This window comes from Lates calcarifer, linkage group LG9, assembly GCF_001640805.2.
Source record: "Lates calcarifer isolate ASB-BC8 linkage group LG9, TLL_Latcal_v3, whole genome shotgun sequence".
NCBI lineage: Eukaryota > Metazoa > Chordata > Actinopteri > Centropomidae > Lates > Lates calcarifer.
In genome coordinates, this window is record NC_066841.1 from 5832341 (window position 1) to 5850376 (window position 18036).

Consider the following 18036-nt stretch of genomic DNA (forward strand, 5'->3'; position numbering starts at 1 on the left):
ATTGACATTTTTTGACACCTTGCTATACTATGACATTTTTTCATGCTTTTTGATGTCTTACTATACTATGACATTTTTAGATGTTTTTTGACGCCATACTATACTATGACATTTATTGACATTTTTTGACAATTTTTGTCAATTTTTGACACCTTACTATACTATGACATTTTTGGATGGTTTTTGACGCCATACTATACTATGACATTTTTTGACAATTTCTGACGCCTACTATGACATTTATTGACATTTTTTGATGCTTTTTGACACCTTAGTATACTATGACATTTTTTGATGGTTTTTGACACCATACTATACTATGACAATTTTTGGCAATTTTTGACACCTTAATATGCTATGACAATTTCTGGCAATTTTTGACACCTTACTATACTATGACATTTTTGGATGGTTTTTGACACCTTACTATACTATGACATTTTTTGACAATTTTTGACACCATACTACACTATGACAGTTATTGACATGTTTTGACAATTTTTGACACCTTACTATACTATGACATTTTTTGATGTTTTTTGACGCCATACTATACTATGACATTTATTGACATTTTTTGACAATTTTTGTCAATTTTTGACACCTTACTATACTATGACATTTGTTGACATTTTTTTGACCATTTTTGACGTCATACTATATTATGACATTTTTGGATGGTTTTTGACACCATACTATACTATATTTTTTGATGGTTTTTGATGTCTTACTATGACAAGGACTATGGATGTGCACATTTCTCTGTGAGTCTTGGAGAATGTTTCTGATTGTGGATGACGTCACGGAAAAAGTGGTAACACCTGGAAGACATCTAAGAGAAACACACAAAACAAAGTCATCAATACACTACTACCTCTTCCTCATTAACAATTTAAACATGAAAACAGATAATTATTCAACATTACAGGTGAATCACAACATTTAACAAAACTTTTTATGCCTAACTATACAAAAACATGTTTTGACATTTTCATTTTATCCTTATATTTCCTCCTTTTCTTTGAACTGTTCTTAGATGAACCGTGTAAATAAACTTCATTCATGGGTTAAGTCTATTTTTTCACAAATTATCAATCAGTCAGATTGAAGATCAAATACTGAGCATAAACAGTTTAATGTCAGTGCTCTGTGTTGAACAGTTGGTGTAAATCTGTTTGTGAATTACCTGGAGGCCTCTGTCCTAATCTTAAAGAACTTCTTCATGTACAGAGACTCTGTGATCTTGGACTACGTCCCTGTGATCGCGGACAATGTCTCTGAGATTATGGACAAAGTCTCTATGATCATGGACAATGTCTTTGTGATCGTGGACGATGCCTCTGAGATCATAGACGGTGTCTCAGTGATCATTAACAATGTCTCCTGATCGCGGTCATGCCGTCGAATCGAGGAACCACAGTGTCACTACCGATTCTTGCGCAGAGCTCTGCGAAGCATGGGACAATGTCTCTGATCATGGACAACGTCTCTCTCATCTTTGACAAGGTCTCTGCGATCGTGGACAATGTCTCTGATCGCGGACGATGTCTCCCTCATCCTCAACAATGCCTCTCCGATCATGGACCATGTCTCTGTGATCGTGGACTACGTCTCTGCGATCGCGGACAATGTCTCTGAGATTATGAACAAAGTCTCTGCGATCATCAACAATGTCTCTCTGAACGCCGGCAATGCCGACTTATCGGGGACCAAGTCACCACGAATCATGGACAATGTCTCTGATCGTGGACGATGTCTCCCTCATCCTCAACAATGTCTCTCCGATCATGGGCCGTGTCTCTGCGATCGTGGACGATGTGGTGGATGAAGTGGTGACAACTGGAGGAAATCAAAGAGAAACATACAAAGGGAAATGATCAATACACTATTATCTCTTCCTCATCAACAGTTAAACCATGAAAACAGATAATTATTCAACATTACAGCTGAACCACAACATTTAACAAAACTTTTTTATGCCTAACTATACAAAAACATGTTTTGACATTTTCATTTTATCCTTATATTTCCTCCTTTTCTTTGAACTGTTCTTACATGATCCATGTAAATAAACTTCATTCATGGATTAAGTCTATTTTTTCACAAATTATCAATCATTCAGATTGAAGCTCAAATACTGAGCATAAACAGTTTTAATGTCAGTGCTCTGTGTTTAACAATTGGTGTAAATCTGTTTGTGAATTACCTGGAGGCCTCTGTCCTAATCTCAAAGAACTTCTTCATTGTACGAAGACTCTCTGTGATGTTGGACTACGTCCTTGTGATCGCGGACAATGTCTCTGAGATTATGGACAAAGTCTCTATGATCATGGACAATGTCTTTGTGATCGTGGACGATGCCTCTGAGATCATAGACGGTGTCTCAGTGATCATTAACAATGTCTCCTGATCGCGGTCATGCCGTCGAATCGAGGAACCACAGTGTCACTACCGATTCTTGCGCAGAGCTCTGCGAAGCATGGGACAATGTCTCTGATCATGGACAACGCCTCTCTCGTCTTTGACAAGGTCTCTGCGATCGTGGACAATGTCTCTGATCGTGGACGATGTCTCCCTCATCCTCAACAATGTCTCTCCGATCATGGGCCGTATCTCTGCGATCGTGGACGATGTGGTGGATGAAGTGGTGACAACTGGAGGAAATCAAAGAGAAACATACAAAGGGAAATGATCAATACACTATTATCTCTTCCTCATCAACAGTTAAACCATGAAAACAGATAATTATTCAACATTACAGCTGAACCACAACATTTAACAAAACTTTTTTATGCCTAACTATACAAAAACATGTTTTGACATTTTCATTTTATCCTTATATTTCTTCCTTTTCTTTGAACTGTTCTTACATGATCCATGTAAATAAACTTCATTCATGGATTAAGTCTATTTTTTCACAAATTATCAATCATTCAGATTGAAGCTCAAATACTGAGCATAAACAGTTTTAATGTCAGTGCTCTGTGTTTAACAATTGGTGTAAATCTGTTTGTGAATTACCTGGAGGCCTCTGTCCTAATCTCAAAGAACTTCTTCATTGTACGAAGACTCTCTGTGATGTTGGACTACGTCCTTGTGATCGCGGACAATGTCTCTGAGATTATGGACAAAGTCTCTATGATCATGGACAATGTCTTTGTGATCGTGGACGATGCCTCTGAGATCATAGACGGTGTCTCAGTGATCATTAACAATGTCTCCTGATCGCGGTCATGCCGTCGAATCGAGGAACCACAGTGTCACTACCGATTCTTGCGCAGAGCTCTGCGAAGCATGGGACAATGTCTCTGATCATGGACAACGCCTCTCTCGTCTTTGACAAGGTCTCTGCGATCGTGGACAATGTCTCTGATCGTGGACGATGTCTCCCTCATCCTCAACAATGTCTCTCCGATCATGGGCCGTGTCTCTGCGATCGTGGACGATGTGGTGGATGAAGTGGTGACAACTGGAGGAAATCAAAGAGAAACATACAAAGGGAAATGATCAATACACTATTATCTCTTCCTCATCAACAGTTAAACCATGAAAACAGATAATTATTCAACATTACAGCTGAACCACAACATTTAACAAAACTTTTTTATGCCTAACTATACAAAAACATGTTTTGACGTTTTCATTTTATCCTTATATTTCCTCCTTTTCTTTGAACTGTTCTTACATGATCCATGTAAATAAACTTCATTCATGGATTAAGTCTATTTTTTCACAAATTATCAATCATTCAGATTGAAGCTCAAATACTGAGCATAAACAGTTTTAATGTCAGTGCTCTGTGTTTAACAATTGGTGTAAATCTGTTTGTGAATTACCTGGAGGCCTCTGTCCTAATCTCAAAGAACTTCTTCATTGTACGAAGACTCTCTGTGATGTTGGACTACGTCCTTGTGATCGCGGACAATGTCTCTGAGATTATGGACAAAGTCTCTATGATCATGGACAATGTCTTTGTGATCGTGGACGATGCCTCTGAGATCATAGACGGTGTCTCAGTGATCATTAACAATGTCTCCTGATCGCGGTCATGCCGTCGAATCGAGGAACCACAGTGTCACTACCGATTCTTGCGCAGAGCTCTGCGAAGCATGGGACAATGTCTCTGATCATGGACAACGCCTCTCTCGTCTTTGACAAGGTCTCTGCGATCGTGGACAATGTCTCTGATCGTGGACGATGTCTCCCTCATCCTCAACAATGTCTCTCCGATCATGGGCCGTGTCTCTGCGATCGTGGACGATGTGGTGGATGAAGTGGTGACAACTGGAGGAAATCAAAGAGAAACATACAAAGGGAAATGATCAATACACTATTATCTCTTCCTCATCAACAGTTAAACCATGAAAACAGATAATTATTCAACATTACAGCTGAACCACAACATTTAACAAAACTTTTTTATGCCTAACTATACAAAAACATGTTTTGACATTTTCATTTTATCCTTGTATTTCCTCCTTTTCTTTGAGCTGTTCTTACATGAACCGTGTAAATAAACTTCATTCATGGGTTAAGTCTATTTTTTCACAAATTATCAATCATTCAGATTGAAGATCAAATACTGAGCATAAACAGTTTAATGTCAGTGTTCTGTGTTGAACAGTTGGTGTAAATCTGTTTGTGAATTACCTGGAGGCCTCTGTCCTAATCTTAAAGAACTTCTTCATGTACAGAGACTCTGTGATCTTGGACTACGTCCCTGTGATCGCGGACAATGTCTCTGAGATTATGGACAAAGTCTCTATGATCATGGACAATGTCTTTGTGATCGTGGACGATGCCTCTGAGATCATAGACGGTGTCTCAGTGATCATTAACAATGTCTCCTGATCGCGGTCATGCCGTCGAATCGAGGAACCACAGTGTCACTACCGATTCTTGCGCAGAGCTCTGCGAAGCATGGGACAATGTCTCTGATCATGGACAACGCCTCTCTCGTCTTTGACAAGGTCTCTGCGATCGTGGACAATGTCTCTGATCGTGGACGATGTCTCCCTCATCCTCAACAATGTCTCTCCGATCATGGGCCGTGTCTCTGCGATCGTGGACGATGTGGTGGATGAAGTGGTGACAACTGGAGGAAATCAAAGAGAAACATACAAAGGGAAATGATCAATACACTATTATCTCTTCCTCATCAACAGTTAAACCATGAAAACAGATAATTATTCAACATTACAGCTGAACCACAACATTTAACAAAACCTTTTTATGCCTAACTATTCAAAAACATGTTTTGACATTTTCATTTTATCCTTGTATTTCCTCCTTTTCTTTGAGCTGTTCTTACATGAACCGTGTAAATAAACTTCATTCATGGGTTAAGTCTTTTTTTCACAAATTATCAATCATTCAGATTGAAGATCAAATACTGAGCATAAACAGTTTAATGTCAGTGTTCTGTGTTGAACAGTTGGTGTAAATCTGTTTGTGAATTACCTGGAGGCCTCTGTCCTAATCTTAAAGAACTTCTTCATGTACAGAGACTCTGTGATCTTGGACTACGTCCCTGTGATCGCGGACAATGTCTCTGAGATTATGGACAAAGTCTCTATGATTATGGACAATGTCTTTGTGATCGTGGACGATGCCTCTGAGATCATAGACGGTGTCTCAGTGATCATTAACAATGTCTCCTGATCGCGGTCATGCCGTCGAATCGAGGAACCACAGTGTCACTACCGATTCTTGCGCAGAGCTCTGCGAAGCATGGGACAATGTCTCTGATCATGGACAACGTCTCTCTCATCTTTGACAAGGTCTCTGCGATCGTGGACAATGTCTCTGATCGTGGACGATGTCTCCCTCATCCTCAACAATGCCTCTCCGATCATGGACCATGTCTCTGTGATCGTGGACTACGTCTCTGCGATCGCGGACAATGTCTCTGAGATTATGAACAAAGTCTCTGCGTACATCAACAATGTCTCTCTGAACGCCGGCAATGCCGACTTATCGGGGACCAAGTCACCACGAATCATGGACAATGTCTCTGATCGTGGACGATGTCTCCCTCATCCTCAACAATGTCTCTCCGATCATGGGCCGTGTCTCTGCGATCGTGGACGATGTGGTGGATGAAGTGGTGACAACTGGAGGAAATCAAAGAGAAACATACAAAGGGAAATGATCAATACACTATTATCTCTTCCTCATCAACAGTTAAACCATGAAAACAGATAATTATTCAACATTACAGCTGAACCACAACATTTAACAAAACTTTTTTATGCCTAACTATACAAAAACATGTTTTGACATTTTCATTTTATCCTTATATTTCTTCCTTTTCTTTGAACTGTTCTTACATGATCCATGTAAATAAACTTCATTCATGGATTAAGTCTATTTTTTCACAAATTATCAATCATTCAGATTGAAGCTCAAATACTGAGCATAAACAGTTTTAATGTCAGTGCTCTGTGTTTAACAATTGGTGTAAATCTGTTTGTGAATTACCTGGAGGCCTCTGTCCTAATCTCAAAGAACTTCTTCATTGTACGAAGACTCTCTGTGATGTTGGACTACGTCCTTGTGATCGCGGACAATGTCTCTGAGATTATGGACAAAGTCTCTATGATCATGGACAATGTCTTTGTGATCATGGACGATGCCTCTGAGATCATAGACGGTGTCTCAGTGATCATTAACAATGTCTCCTGATCGCGGTCATGCCGTCGAATCGAGGAACCACAGTGTCACTACCGATTCTTGCGCAGAGCTCTGCGAAGCATGGGACAATGTCTCTGATCATGGACAACGCCTCTCTCGTCTTTGACAAGGTCTCTGCGATCGTGGACAATGTCTTTGATCGTGGACGATGTCTCCCTCATCCTCAACAATGCCTCTCCGATCATGGACCATGTCTCTGTGATCGCGGACTACGTCTCTGCGATCGCGGACAATGTCTCTGAGATTATGAACAAAGTCTCTGCGATCATCGACAATGTCTCTCTGAACGCCGGCAATGCCGACTTATGGGGGACCAAGTCACCAAGAATCATGGACAATGTCTCTGATCGTGGACGATGTCTCCCTCATCCTCAACAATGTCTCTCCGATCATGGACCATATCTCTGCGATCGTGGACGATGTGGTGGATGAAGTGGTGACACCTGGAAGAAATCAAAGAAAAAACATACAAAGGAAAATGATCAATAAACTACCACCTTAACCATGAAAACACAGATAAACATTTAACATTAGTAATGTTACATTACAGCTCGTCTAGTGTGTCTAGCACATACACAAAACTGAAATTCTGATTAAGTACAGTCAAACTTAAGATATCTTATTATATTCAGCACTACATTTATTAAATACCAAGGTTTGAGCTGGGATTTACCCAGTAACACTAAACAAAAACAAAAAACAAAAAAACAGAACAAAACAAAAAAACACAAAAAAACAAAAGCCATTGCTGACATTAATAATTCAGCTCATCAACAACAAAACAAAATATGAAAGCATAATTTTGACCTTAAAAGCTTTAATGTTAGTGTAATTATTTCAAAATGCAATCTTGGCTCATACATTGTGGGGAGGCAGATTCAAAATGTAGTTTTCAAGCCTTTAACACCAAACTGTGATCAATCAAGCATCAAGTCGGAACAAACAAATGACTAATCACTGGGGGTGGGGCAATCTCATGCCATGAGATCTCACCCAGTGACCAGAAAGAAGGTGCTGGATGAGGCCTTGGTATCAATGACTGTCAAAGACACCCAGCCGTTAAGCATAGTAGAGGACGGAGGATTTAAGTTTGTGGCAAAACTGGATCCAACCTATATCCTCCCAGCAAGAAAGGTGTGTTTGGTGACATGGATGAAGCATGAGAGTACTACTGAATTTAACAAATTGATTTTTTTCTTCTTTAAACCTTTATTTTCTATTCCTTGCCTTTAGGTTAGAGGCAATGGTTGAGGAAAAGTACCAGAGGAAAAGTACCAGAGAGAGCAAGAGAAATCCAAAGCTGTGGCCCAGAATGAAGCAGCAGTCAGCTTAACAGCACATATGTGGACAGCCATTAACATGGATGCCTACCTGGCTGTGACCTGCCATTATATAGATGGAAACACCTGTCTCCAGTCAGCTTTACTGGGTGCAGTGAAATTCCCACAGGCACACACAGCATAAAATTTAGCTTGTGTGATGACATCCCTCATGGAGGAATGGGAAAAAAATAAAAATAACATACCTAGTAATTGATGGTACACCCAATATGGCTGCCTGTGGTAGGGACCTGCAGCTCTGCCATGCCATCTGCCAAGCTGCACTGCCCACATTCTAAACCTTACTGTAAAAAGGCTCTCTGACCCCAGTCCTGTACTCAATTTGGTAAGAAAGCTGGTGGGATATTTCCAAAGCAGCACAACTGCAAAAGTTAGTTTACTGATGTTATTTTCACATCTGTTAATGTATTATTTGTTTTATATTTCTGCATGTCACAATAACATGATTTACTTTTTTGTCTTTAAAGAAGAAACTTGCTCTTGTTTAGGAGCAGATGGGGAGACCCAAACTAAAACTGCTCCAGCAACTGGTGGAGCTCAGGGAGCCTGTGGGGGCAGCTTTGGCAAGCTTACAAACCGACATCCATGGGCTAACATCTGATGATGAATATAATAATGTTACTGCGTGCTTGTCCATTCTCTCACCCTTCAATGAAACCACTGAGGAGTTGTCGGAAGACAAAAGGGTATATAAGAAAAAAGGATACTATTGTTAAAAATGGTAGAGCAGATGATCCAGGAGGAGGCAAAACATGCAAGAATCCCACTGGCAAGGGAACTGCGCAAGCACCTCATCAGGCTCTTAAGGGAAAAGCTCCAAAACCCGCAAAGTATGAGCATCATGTTGCTGGCCACCTTGCTGGATCCTCGCTTCAAACAATTTGTTTCTTTAGCCCAACAAAGGCAAATGACACTGTCAAACGACTAACATCTGAATGTACCATCGTTATAAGGTCCCAGTCATCTCCAGCTGTGGCATCAGCATCAACATCATCACATGATGCTGTAATTGAAAGACCTGAGGCCTGTACTACGAAGCGAGGTTACTGGCTTATCAGGGTAACTTCAGGAGTAACTTGGTGACACCAGGTGTAACTTCCCAGTTAACCTGTACTACAAAAGTTGGATAGGTTTCACCCGGGGTCTGTTGCCATGGTAATTTACACTGCGTCTCTAAACTGCTCCGAGCAGTTTATGTTCGTGGTTAACTCAGTGTTATCGATGTTACTTTTACCTAAGTACCGCCCCACAGGTGTGGAACAACCAATCGATATTGGCACAACGACTGAGAGAGGCTGACTCCGTCCAATAAATGGTGTTTTTTATGCTCCGCATTTTTACTTTCAGTTACTTTATTTTGTTTTTTTTTTTTCTCACAGTCGAGCAGCAGAATTTAGCACCATTAGTGTTGCATATTATTAATTTCAATTATCATTTAAATGGAGGTGGGGGGGCATTATTGTCCTGAAAGACAATATAATGCGACAGGCTGTTGTAAGTGTAGACTACATATCAAAACATGCAGCATTAATGATGGGAAATATGAATGTGTAGCACTTTATAGAATGTTTCTATTTGATCCAGGTTCAGTTTCCACTGAGGCTGAAATACTGTTAACATGAAGTTCATACTGAACATAACAGCATTACATACATACATATACAACCTGAGTGTTCATCATTAACAGAGAGTAACAGCTCATTTTCAGATATGTGACCCACGTGTTGACTGTAATCCAAGTATCCGGAAAATTATCACATATTTTCTGTGTTCTTACATCTCATATTACAGATTAAGACTCCAGAGAACATGTGACAAGTCTCCCTGGCTTTTTATTTTTTTTAAATATTTTTTTTATATTTTTATATATTGTGTCGTTAGAGTCAAACCGACAGAATTAACGTGTGCTTTTCATCTGAGAGATACGGTGCACACCGGTTTTATGAACAAGCACTAACTCCGATTAAGTTAACACCGACTCAATTTACCGACATCTGAACCACCGTCGTAGTACCGTTTAACACAGATCGAGGCAGTCAGGGTCTGTCAACCCCGACTTTCACTGATAACCCCGAGTTAAATCAGAGTAGGTTAAACTCCCCTCGTAGTATAGGCCTCTGGTAATTGTTTTTGCTTTGGTTTAAGGTCAATCTAGATTAATTATGACTTTCACTTACACAATCTGCTTCTCAGGAAACAAACTTTGGTATTATTTAGATGCCACAGTGAAGGAGACCTAGAGAAGCCACAATGTGATTGCTGATGCTACAGTCGAAGTCCAGAGATATTCGTCAGAACCAAACATTCCCAGGACGGGAGTATTGGGAGAGGCAACAGAACATTTATCCCAACTACAAACTTACTGTGGAGTTCTTGTTCACCCCTGCCTCATTTGTACCCTGCCAAAGAGTTTTCTCCAAAGCAGGAGAAGTTGTTTCCAAAAGGAGGAATCGTCTGAACCCCGGCACAGTGGAACATATTTTGATTCTGAATAAAAAGTCTTAAAGTCTTAAAGTTGCACATGCAAATTCACTGCGTTTTTTCAAGTTCACAAGCACATTTGCTGCCTCGAGAAATGAACCTTTTTGTGAACTGTTTAGCTGGAAGGCTTCCGGGCTTCAACAAGTTTCATCTCGTTAATGCTAACGCTCGTCGCTAACGTAAATGCTAACGCTAGCCGCTAGCTAGTTCGCTCCTTAGCCTTACCTTCATGCTGCAGATGTATTCAACGTCATGCCGCACTCGTGTTTGACAAAATAGCAGCTCCAAAGCTTGTTTAAGCATCCAAGCTTCTTCGCTGATTAAGTTCTCTCACAGTACAAACAAACCGAGGAAAGGATTCAGACTCTGCTTTTAATCTGTTTTACGACTTCGTTTCTCCGCCTCTCTACGCCCCTCCCAGAACGTCATGACGACACTCGACGCGGCCAATGACAACACGCGCAAGCCGACAACACGGCATAAAAAACGCCAATTGGCCAACTTATTCTGTTCCGCCTAGCAACCGCTTCTGATTGGTCTTAAAATACATCCACGGGGAAGGTAGGATACCGATAAGGTCTGGATGTATTGTAAGAACTATCATTATTATTACTATTTTATTTATTTATTTATTTAATTACAAGAATTATCTTCCTTTTACAAACATTACATTCACTGCTGGTTGCTTTTGTTATAAGCATAAATACATCCGTGGTTTAAAGCCACGCTAGTCCCATATAAGTTTTATTATTATTAGCTGCACCAGCTCAGCACAATGACTTGAGAGACACCCAGGAAGTAGTCACTCAGCATTTGAAGTGAGACTATGTAACTTTTGCTTACCAACAGTAGCTGAGTCACAAAGTTTTTGAACTAACAAAGTTAAGTCAGCACTGATTGAGTTATGATTTGAACTTACATTTATATGGGGATGTTTTTTTCCCTTTTATACAAGGCTAATTAGCTGTGATGGCTTATCATTGTTGCTTGAACTTGATGTACCTTGAAACTCATGATCATAAAAGAATATTCCCAAATTAATAAAACTTTACAGAGGCCTTTAACAGGCAATTCTGAATTTATAAAATCAGTTTTTGTTTGATACAGTTTTCCAGCCAAAAACTGATAGCTGTGTGGGTGAGAAGAGGAGCATGGGGTCACATTTCATATCCAAAACATGTCTTTTGTTTCCTTTGAGGATGATGTCAGTGAGAAAATTTGCATTTCTGCCCATTTCCTACAGTGGATTTTTGTACTGACATTAAGCAATCTCTGCAATTGCATAATGTCAGAAAAGTTGAGTTGAGAGATTCTTGATTCTTTGTAGCTGACAGAAAAATGTTTACTAGAAATGACATGGATTTAAAAACGGTCACTGTACTAGTTAGAATCTACTGTAGCAAATGTATTGATGAAAAAACACTATATATATACATATATATATATATATATATATATACACACACAGGATATATTTTATTGAGATAAAAAGAACACTACATTAAAACTAAGTTGCTAAACTAAGTGTACTATACTTTCTTACTATTAGAAACAAAAATGCAGAAAAAATCAACAAATACAAAGCAATTTAAACATAAAAAACAAATGTGCAAAATTCAACATAATATTCCATTAATGAAGGTCACATTGTAAACATAACCGGCAGCAAAAGAGACTGTGTTAAACTGAAAATGACACAACTAACCTTTTCTTTCTATATTTCACTTTCAGTTAAGTAGCTGTAGCACAGTACAGTGCTAATTACTGTTGCTTTTGTGAATATTTGTAGCCACTGTAGCCACTGTTTCCATAGTTATCCTCTACCTCAGACAGTTTTACACTATTCCAGTGTTACACAATCACGTTAACACAAAAATTTGTTATAAATAATTTAAATACAGAGGATAGTGCAATAGAAGTAAAACAAAAAAACAAAACCTGTATCATATCAAAACAACTGAAAATGCATTAAAGTCCTATATACCAGTCCTGTGCAGTTAAACTTAGGACCTGATCATGACCAAATTCACTCTCTCCTCCATCTTTATCATTTCAAATTCAAGACTCTGTAAACACTGACTCCTAACTCCTCCTTACTTGACAGAGAGAGTGAATATATATATGTATGTATGTATGTATATATATATATATATATATATATATATATATATATATATATATATATATATATATAGAGAGAGAGAGAGAGAGAGAGTTATCAGAAGTGAAACTAATTGTGAATGTGTGCACAGCTCACTGCAGCCGCCTAGTGGACAAGAAGCATTGTTACAACTTTAATCACTAAGCATCTAAGCAACAGCTTCACAAGAAAAAATAAACAAACAAAAAGGAAAAAAAAAGAAGAAGAAATCAGATTGAGATTAAAACCTCAGTTGCAGCTAATATTTGAGAATACTGTGGTGTGAAGTTTTCAGCATAAACTAAAATCTTGTCCCCGATGAACAAGATGGATGCAGACCATTGCAAACTTCCACAATCCCTTTTACACTGAAATCATGTCAATTACATTCAAATAATACAAGTCTCTAAAACCCAATAAATCCACTCTATTACAACATGTGTTATTATTAACAATAATTATTAACAGAATTAACAATACTGTTAAGGAATGTGTGTGATCAGTCTACATCTAAAACAGTGTAATGACTTAAACTCTATATGCTCTGTGTCTTAGCGAATCAAAGTATTACTGTATGATAATTTATTACAATAAAGAGACCATATCCCTCTGCAAATTCATTACTTCACCACTAAAAAACTAAATGAGAATTCCAGTATGTAGGCTGTGCTGTACAATATTAATCATTTAAGTTCAGTAACATAATAAAAACTGCAATGGGACAAAATACAGCAAGTTTTTTTTGTTGTTTTTTTTTTTTTTTCCATTTTAAATTTCCTTAAGTACCAACATGTAATATGAAGTTATTACTTCTAATGAAGACACTACTGTACAAATTATTCCCTCAAATGTTAATAAATTAATAAATTCACAGCTCTTTCTAGGTTCATCTTTTCATTTCCCTTATCCTTTCTATGCTTGATGTAAAATAGAGAGGTCACTTGGGATATACTACATCCTTCAAAATAACATTAAAATACAAAATTCTGTATTAAAAAGCTTTCATCTCTCATGCCTTGCACTAGGAACTGAGCCAAATCTGTAAAAGCACAAGACACAATTAATTCCTGTTTGAACCTGTAAAAGAAACTGTTGGCACAACAAAGAATCCAGAAAACTATCTAACAATCTGAAATGTACAGCATCTTCAACACAGTATCTCTCGCTTTCCAGGCTGATTCATAAAAGCTTTTTTATCCAACAACTGCAACCAACAAAACCGGTGCTGTGGGTTAAAGTCCATGATTTTTGGAATGAGGTTGTGTTTTCCGCTGTATCCAACAATGCTAAAGCCAATGTCAAGATGCTACAAATTCTATAAACAATCAACGAATATCAGCAACTCCAAAATCATCATCCATCTCTGTAGCTGACATGTTTGGCACTGAAAACCACTGCTACCAACTCTGACGGGCAAAAAACGACTTTTATAGAAAAAGTTGACTAGATTTGATTTGATTAGACAATAAGGCTCATTCAAGCAGCTTAAAGAAGTGATAAAGATGGTAATTATTGTTTTGTAGTGGTTAATGGTCGATCTGTCTTTGGAATGCGGTGATTTAAACATCAGTCTTCAATACACTGAAGTTCACTACTATAGCAGATGGACGATTTTAAATGCACAGTGGAATAACAGTGGTAACATACTGTCAGATGCACTGAGGGTCAAGGTGACACTGCTAACAATATGCCAGCGTCATACAGCCTGTGATTGACCTTTGGTTGACTCTTCCTTGAGTGTTCTTAGGATGGCAACAGATAGCGGTAGTTAAGGTGATAGTACCTCAGGGGGCCAAGAAATGATGTGAACACTTGTATGTTCAATGGAAGTCAAGTCTTGGGTCCCTTATTTGGGTTTAGGGAGTCAAACAGAAAGCAGGCAAGTGTCTGCAAAATGATATGTCAAAGCTTTAAAGGGTCAATCTCCCAAAACACTCAAGACAGCTAACAGCATTCCTATACATCTCCATGTTATTGGAAAAAACTGATTGGCACTCTTTTTGAAAAGCTAATGTTATTTTACAGATGATTCTGTCCAAGAGAACCCAAATTTTTAGATTGTAAGTGTTTTTTCTATTATCATATACTGACTGTTTCTTCGTCCTTGTGACTGGAAACAAATCAGGAAAAAATCTAATTCTTTCACCAGACTTCTCCTCTCCTAAGCTGAAAAAAATGTTATTAGTTGATCTTTCAGCATAATCTATTTTTTCAAGTATCAATGTCAAGAGTCTAGGAATTGTTTCAATCAGCGTAGAACATTTTTACCCCGAGGCAATCCATGCCTTATCAGCATCAGCTGTATGATAAGTCAGTGGCCTCTAAACATCAATGGCCACCCCATGTTTGGTGGAGATCACATCCCTGGTTCCTGTCAGGTACATGAGCACTGAGCACAGGTGAGGAAGGGTCGCCGTGGTGCTGACGTACAGCCAGTAAGGGATCGGTGCCGTGTTGCCGAATGGGCACACCCACAATCCGTGGCGCACGGCGTCCCGGACGTGGTGCGTCACCATGGAAATGAAAAGCATCCATGGCAGGGAGCACCAAGCATCTTTGAGGCGTCCGATCCACATGAGGAAGCGAAGGGAGAGACAGAGCACGGGTATGAGAGAGGAGCAGTGTAGAGGAGGACGCTTAGAGAGAGACACAGCAGCCTGGAGGGAAAGCGGGAGAGAGAATGACCAGTAAGTGTTCTGTAAAATGTTCAATGGTCCAATAATATCATTCTACAATCTGCAAATATTATTACTGCAAGCCCTTTGCTGCAGGAGGTCTGCAGCATTGTGAGTCACATCTCTACCACTGACCAGGAATTTGCTTGATTTCAATCACATTTTAAAGGCACCAGACAACAAATTATTCCACCTGTAATTGGCTTATAAGTATATTCAGTGCAGTTTAAACAAAGACTTAATACCCAGGAGCAGCACATACAGGGCTTCACAGTGAACTAGTGATAATTTAAAGTCGGCCGTTGGTCTTACCTTGAGTGACAGGGATCCAGCCATGTAGAAGTGGTCCAGGTCTATGATTGAGGCCAGAAGACCAGCCAGCAGCACCTCATACAGATCACTCTTTTTCCTCAGTCCAATAACAACTGCCCAAGACCACAGCCCCACTAATCCATGAGTGGCATTGTCCAGGGCAGCGCGCAGCCATAGGTGCTGCTGGATAAACGACAGCTGGAGGGTGTGGTCCGCCACCACACAGAACATGCCGAGCCCCGCAGACGCCAGCAGGGAGGCAGAGCTGAATGTCTGTAGGAGGGCCTGAGCTTTCTCGGTTTCCACAGCCAGGCTGAGAGGTATGGGAGCGCCGTCTCCCCCGTGGCCCACCCCCAATAACGGGGATGAGGAGGGGGAGGAGTCGAGCTTGGAGTAGAATCCTTGCATGTTGACAGATGGCTGTCGGGGCCAATTGCCTCTGAAGGTCAGCAGGATTCAGGTAGACTGCAGAAAGAAGGAAGGAGAGGGATTAATGAGGGGAAAATGAAAGTGAAGAAGAAAGTGAGGTTAGGCAAAGATGCATGAAATGTGTGGGGGAAAAAAGAGAAATGAAAGGCAACTGAGAGTACTCTACTGGTGCTTAAATATGACTCATTTGTATTAAATCTGAAGCTCTTTGGCCCGATGTGTAAACAATGCACATTCACCAAAACAGCATATGGTACAAATAGACAGCTTTCTGCATTATAAAAATGCAAAGAGGTTTAGCCTACACACTGTTGTTATACCACAATAACTATCTTGACCACAGATAAAGTCTGTGGTCAAGATAAGTTGAAGACCATGAGATAAACCATGGACCTGACCACCTACCACAGTACAGTACCTATTAGTAAAACTTGAACATTCCCACATTAAATGAAAGAAATGAATTCCTTTTTTCCAATAAACAGAGCTCTAGTGAGGCTGTGCCACAGTAGATCACGACTAGAAAAAACAACATTATCCCACCAGGGTGGGAAATAACCTCTATCTCACTCTCACTAATAAAGATGATAAACATGACATAATAAAAACAAAGACAACATGCATTATGAATCATATGCACCCCAACAATGTCCATAAGTTACTACATCTTCTATTAATAGAACATGCCAGCATGGAGATATGTTAGTGCTGTGTCTTTATTATATGAACTGTGTCTGGCACAATATATACACGAGGCTCTATCGCTATATAGTATATTAGTGTTTCAATTATTTGGTCAGCCTCTACAAATACAGAAAAATCAACCACTATACTGTAACTGTGACCATATTAACTGCATACATGTATGTACACAGCAGACAGTCTGAGGGTTGACCATGCATCCAAATTAAGTCATTCATTGCATTGAGTCGTGGACAATGAAGACAAAAACTCCGAGACAACATCTCTGCAACGTTACTCCAGTTCTTCACTTTCCATCCAAACGGAGCGGGTTCATTTGGGAGACCGCTGTTCATGGATTCTTTACGCCAGAGGGAATATTAAAATAGGACTCCTCACGCAACTGGGTGAAATGTAGGACAGACTCCGATGGCAGTCTATCTGGATTCATCCCATCGTTACCAGCTGCTCATGGAGGAACAATCTCTTGCAGAGAAATATCACCACACGTTACGCTCCTGTGTATTAAATTTTAATTAGCTGGTTATTTTTGTCACCTGCTGGTAGCTCCCGGTTTACCCACAGTATCTGTCATAACGTCAGTAAGGCTAACTATGGTTAACGCCATTTTTGGTCGACATTAATGGTTAAACGATAGAACGTTTTAAAACGAAAGACGTGCTTATTAACTTCACCTTACCGAACTATAGTAAAATCATTGACGACTGACAGCTAGCTATGAGCTAACTGTGACAGTGAGAGATGCTGCTTCGTGTAGGCGGACAGCAGCTGTCACGGTTAGCTGTGCTAAAACTGCTGAATTCCACAACATGATACGCTTCACTTCCAATTAAAACACACTGTTCAATTGCATGTTGGCGAATCCACGTGTATTTTATGAAATTTCTGGGTAACCGACTGAAAAATATAACGATACTCACCCCATTGCCCTGCATTTGGTTATCGCCCACACTTCTTCTGCTGTGTTTTGTGGTAGGGCTAATGGTCGACAATACTTTGCTGCCACCCATAGGTCATGGGGGGAACAGTCAGGTAAGGTGTCACCAAAGGAATATAAAAGTTTTGACAAGGGTCTAGTCTGATCGTATTATTGATAATAAAACACAGTTTTATTATCAATAATGATAATTTCAGAAGTACAGTGAAAAGTAAATAGCCAGCTGCAGCCAAGATGGAAGCAGTTTCCAAAAACTCATATTTAGTATAGTGTCAGAGGGGATGAGAGGTTGGATTATAAACCCTGTCTATGTTTAAGGGACAGCAC

At 39.6% G+C, this 18036-nt stretch overlaps 1 protein-coding gene across 1 annotated transcript; it reads right to left on the reverse strand.

The window, feature by feature from the left end:
* Positions 1–11939: 11939 nt before the first annotated feature.
* tmem267 (transmembrane protein 267) lies at positions 11940–17774 on the reverse strand. Its single transcript, XM_018671787.2, has 3 exons — positions 17693–17774; positions 15642–16106; positions 11940–15311 (listed from the first exon to the last, which is right to left on the reverse strand). Exons 2-3 carry the CDS (start codon positions 16047–16049, stop codon positions 14976–14978), a joined length of 744 nt encoding a protein of 247 aa, XP_018527303.1. The 5' UTR covers positions 16050–16106; positions 17693–17774; the 3' UTR covers positions 11940–14975.
* Between the last annotated feature and the right edge of the window lie 262 nt (positions 17775–18036).

Excerpts from the sequence above, each read along its gene's own strand:
- tmem267 (XM_018671787.2), bottom strand. The coding sequence starts at position 16,049 with ATGCAAGGATTCTACTCCAAGCTCGACTCCTCCCCCTCCTCATCCCCG. Across the intron at positions 15,312-15,641 it reads CTGGATCCCTGTCACTCAAG|GCTGCTGTGTCTCTCTCTAA; the intron begins GTAAGACCAACG and ends CTTTCCCTCCAG.